Consider the following 5,124-nt stretch of genomic DNA (forward strand, 5'->3'; position numbering starts at 1 on the left):
AATGACACAAAAAACACTTTTTCTACACAAAAATTCAATTTTGACACCGTGTTTTTTTTTTGTGTCAATTTTGACACCGTGTTTTCTAATTTGTTACAATTCTAACAACTTGACCGGTTAACCAGGTTACATGCTGACGTGACATGATGATGTGTCAATTTTGATGACTTGACATGCTGACATGATATGCTGACGTGTCAAAGTTGAATTTTTTTCTCACAAAAAACACTAAGTTTTCATTTTTTCGATTTTGACACTAAGTTTAATTTTTTCTTTCAACTTTGACACTATGTTTTTTTGTTCCAAATCGAACATTATTTTTTCCAATTTTGTTCAATGTTGACACTTTTCTATTTGAAACTGTATAAATATTTTTTTAATACATTTAAACCGTATAAATATGTTTTTTTTTCCATTTAAAAACCATAGTTTTGTATAAATACATTTTTTTTTACACTCAAACCATATTTTTATGTATAAATATGTATTAGTTATATAAAAATTGTATTTTATATTAAATATGCAACTTTAAAATGTGTTTGGAGGTTTGGAGGCGTGTAGTCGATCAAAACTCGGATATCAAGTTTGCAACCCATCAAATTTTTACATCTTATTAGAAGTTTATAGTTGATTTGCTTCTCATGATATAACTAATACTTTGAATTTAAGAAAAAAACACCTTGTATTTAAATAAAAATGTAGTTTTTAAATGAAAAAAATATGTTTATACGGTTTAAAATGTAATAAAAAAATATACGGTTTCAAATGGAAAATAGAAAAAATTGAACAAAATTTGATAAGTGGTGTTCAATTGGAACAAAAAAAAACATAGTGTCAAAATTGAAATAAAAAATTAAACTTAGTGTCAAAACCGAAAAAAGTGAAAACTTAGTGTTTTTTGTGGGAAAAAAAATCAATTTTGACACGTCAACATATCATGTTAGCATGCCACGTCATCAAAACTGACACGTCATCATGCCACATCAGCATGTAACCTGGTTCACCGGTCAAGTGGTCAAAATTGTAACAAATTGGAAAACACAGTGTTAAAATTGACACAAAAAAAACACGGTGTCAAAATCGAATTTATGTATAAAAAAATATTTTTTTTGTGCCAATTACCCACGTTTTAAATAGCAAAATGATAGAGAGAGACAAGCCCATCATATATAACAGCTCTGGAATATATTAGGCAATACTTAATGAAAAGAATCGAAAATGTCCAAAAGGTTATTGAGAAGTCTAATGGACCACTAACTCCACATGCCACAAAATTAATGGAGAACATCAAAATAGAAGCTGCAAAGTATAAGATGTATTGAAATAGTGGACATAAATACGATGTTATTGGTCCATGGCTTGATCAATTTATAGTAGATATGCATGAAAATAATTGCTCATGTAGAAGATGGGAAGTGACAGGCATGCTATGCAAACATGCAGTGGCTACAATATGGTATATGGAAAAAAATGATGAAGATGCTAGCATACCAAAAAATTAGACACACATCCTACTTACTGGTTAGAGTATATTCAAATTTTAATTAGCTTTATTTTTTAAAAATATTTTTGATAAAAACGAAGATATTGAAAAGTACAAATTACTTATCTGGTTAATTTCTATATTTAATAAAAAAAACATGATAAAAGGAAAGATATCATGTGTAAATTTAAACAAATTAAAAAAAAGAAAAAAGAAAGATAAATTTACCCATCATGTGCAAAGCGCGTGCCTCTCTTTAACTCGACATAGGACAAAATGTGTGACAAAAGCATTAAGTAAGATTGTCAGTGCTAAAATAAAAATAAAATAAAAAAATAAAAAAATAAAAAAAACTGGACTTGATTCAAATCAATCATTAAATCACAGGGACCATCTCATTCACGCATTTCTTGCAAGAATGGATAATTTCTCTCGTTATCTCCAAAACGACTATTACAAAGAGTTTCTCAAGATTTTATCTATTTGCTCTCAAATACAAATAGGCAATAATCCTCAGCTAACATCCAATTTAAGAAAGATAAGAGTTTTACCACAAATAATAGTTGAATTATCACAAATAATATGTCAAAATTGATTTTTTTCCCCAAAATAAACTAAGTTTTTGTTTTTTGTTTGTTTGTTTGTTTTTTTCAATTTTAACAATAATTTTTTTCTCAATTTTGACACTGTTTTTTTTTGTCTCAAATAGAATATCAGTTTTTTCAATTTTGTTTAGTATTGATCATTTTCCATTTGAAACTATATAAATTTTTTTTATTATATTTTAAACTGTATAAATACATTTTTTTTTCATTTAAAAACCACATTTTATATAAAATACGAGGTTTTTTACCTTCAAACCATAATGTTATTTACAAATATGTATTAGTTATATAAAAACCGTATTGTACATATTTATTACTTCTTCATTTTCAAAGTAAAATTATAAATTTAAGAGGTTGCTAAAAGAATCTCTTAATGATAGGATATGTGTTTGTGGGTGTGTGTATAGTCTCATACATATATGTCACATAATTAGTAGTTCAAGATCTTCTAAATTTAACATATATTGTAATAGTTTAATAAGAATACTAAAATAGATATAATAATAACGACATTTATCTGTTACAAATATTTTTGAAAATTAAGATAAATATTGTTAATGGACATAGTGATTACATAACTCCAAAATAATTCATTCAAGATTAAGTCATGATAGCATTCGTGAGTCACCTTATGAGATTCAAGATGTTCCTATAATATTTTGAATATGATATGAGATGTAAAACTTTCACGGCTTGCAAACTTGGCCTCTGGGCCTTAAACAATTACACGTCTTAAAATTGAAAAAAAGTAAAATTTTAGTGTCTTTTGTGGAAAAAAAAAATCAATTTTGACACCCAGCATGTTATGCCAACATGCCACGTAATCATGTCACGCCAGTAGGCAATCGGTTTGACCGGTCAAGTGGTTGTAATTGTAACAAATTGGAAATCTCATTAATGTCAAATTTGAGACAAAAACAACACAATATCAAATCAAAATTTTAGTATAAACTTAATGACTTTTGTGCTATTTTCCCAAAAATTTATCTAAACAATCACTTCATAACTTAAGAGCGTCCACAATGGTAAATTCAATGAGATAGTTGAATGATATGACAGGTCCATGTGTTATTCAATAAATGAAACTCAACCATTGTTAGATGCTACCTTGACATTCAATATATTTTGAGTTCAATGGTCATTGAACTCTTCAATGGGAAAAAAGAAAATTTTAATTTTTAAATATTTATTATAAATTACATTTTGTAACATTCTACTCAACTTTGTAGAGTTTAATACATTGTAAAGAAAAAAAATAATAGAGTTGTATGGATTGTAGAATAATGATATGACAATCCATTAAACTCTATGAAGATTAATACATTATGGATACCCTAACTTTCAATGGTTAAACAAGCTATTCCCATAAATTTATTAATATTTAGCATATAATTCAACTTACATCTAATCAGGTATGATCTAAGTCAATGAAAACTTTTTATGAAACCAAAATCCATAAATATGTTCATCAAATCATCATATAAACATCATAATATAATGAATGTAGCTTAAAAAATGGTCAAATAATTTAAATATCCTTGGAATCGACTTTAGTTCCATGGCCAAATAACCATACCATCATCATCACTGTTATCATACAAATTAAACCATTCAAATCCAAACCCCATCTCCCCATCACTCACCGAATCCATACCAAAACAACACCCCATACCTTCCAATGAATTTGAGGTCAAATTTTCATCTTCTTTATCATCAACATCACATGCATTCAACAAGGAATTGACGAAGACGTCAAACTCAGTTGACCTTGTTTCAATATGATCCTCATCATGATCCCTCAAAATCCCAAAGGAATCAACGAGGTCACCCTCAATAAGAAAGCTCATGTCCATTGGTTCATCATCTCTAAACCCTTTCTCATGATCATTTTCTTTCATTTTAATCTCATTTGAACTCATTTGACTTTCTTTATTATTTCCATTGTCAGAAGTTGAATCTTTTCCCATTTTTTGTTCATCTGGTTTTCCCCTTATGCGCATGGGAATGGGCAGGGCTGAATTATTGACTACGCTACGTTGGTTGTACTTTTTCGCCATGCAACGGCTCACTCGACCAAGTCTTTGCTTTGTTCGACTGACCATGTTCTCCTGCATATTGACGGAGGTTTTTGTGGAGTCGTGTTTAGTTCGGAAAAAGGCATAGGTTTTGCGGCTCAAATGAGAGTGCCAATAGTTCTTAATATCGTTGTCTGTTCTTCCAGGTAAATGACTGGCTATTACTGACCACCTAAAAATATAACAGTTTATGATATACGTATATATATAACATACATATATGCATATAAATTATCAGATTTAGAGGTTCACGCTATAATATCGTTCAAATTTGTTTACAAACCTGTTACCCAAGGATGTATGTAACTTGATGATTGTTGTTTCTTCTTCTTGAGTATAATTGCCTCGTTTTAAGTCCCCTCTTAAGTAATTGATCCATCGTAGCCTGCAACTTTTCCCACATCTCAATAATCCTTCAAAAGATATAGAAATATATGATCATTAATTTACAAGAAAAAAAGACATACAGATAATATATACATATATACATCTATATGTGTACCTGCTTTCTTAGGTAGGGACCTCCAAGAACCATGACCATTGGCTTGAATGTATTTAGTTAACATTTCATCTTCTTCAGTTGTCCATCTTCCTTTTTTCAAGCCTATTTTTTCACAACATGGCGCTCTTCCCATTTTCACAAGCTCACAGCTCATTTAAGAGAAGTTGAATTTACATACAAAGATTTTGTCATGCCCCTATTCGCTTTTATACTCTTGTGGTTCAAAATGTTGTTTTATTTGTCACAAATGATTATTGATGGTTTCTTAAAGGTAAAGAAGTTATTTATTTATTTATTCTCATAGTAATCATCCATCATCACATATTAGCCGTCCATATTCTTATTTTTCATAGTCCTAAAAAAAATAATAATAATGGTAATAATTTTGTCACGTGACGCTTGACAAATATATTTTAAATATAAACATATAACATTACTCCATGGGAAAACGAAAGCTCT

The 5,124-nt window shown here is 28.9% G+C and overlaps 1 protein-coding gene across 1 annotated transcript; it reads right to left on the minus strand.

The window, feature by feature from the left end:
• Nucleotides 1–3,638: 3,638 nt before the first annotated feature.
• On the minus strand, nucleotides 3,639–4,807 carry LOC111915359 (transcription factor MYB12). Its single transcript, XM_023911021.3, has 3 exons — nucleotides 4,666–4,807; nucleotides 4,447–4,576; nucleotides 3,639–4,335 (listed from the first exon to the last, which is right to left on the minus strand). The coding sequence occupies exons 1-3, from the start codon at nucleotides 4,796–4,798 to the stop codon at nucleotides 3,639–3,641; spliced, it is 960 nt and encodes a 319-aa protein (XP_023766789.2). The 5' UTR covers nucleotides 4,799–4,807.
• Between the last annotated feature and the right edge of the window lie 317 nt (nucleotides 4,808–5,124).

Source organism: Lactuca sativa, chromosome 1 (assembly GCF_002870075.4).
Source record: "Lactuca sativa cultivar Salinas chromosome 1, Lsat_Salinas_v11, whole genome shotgun sequence".
In the NCBI taxonomy this organism is placed as follows: Eukaryota; Viridiplantae; Streptophyta; class Magnoliopsida; order Asterales; family Asteraceae; genus Lactuca; species Lactuca sativa.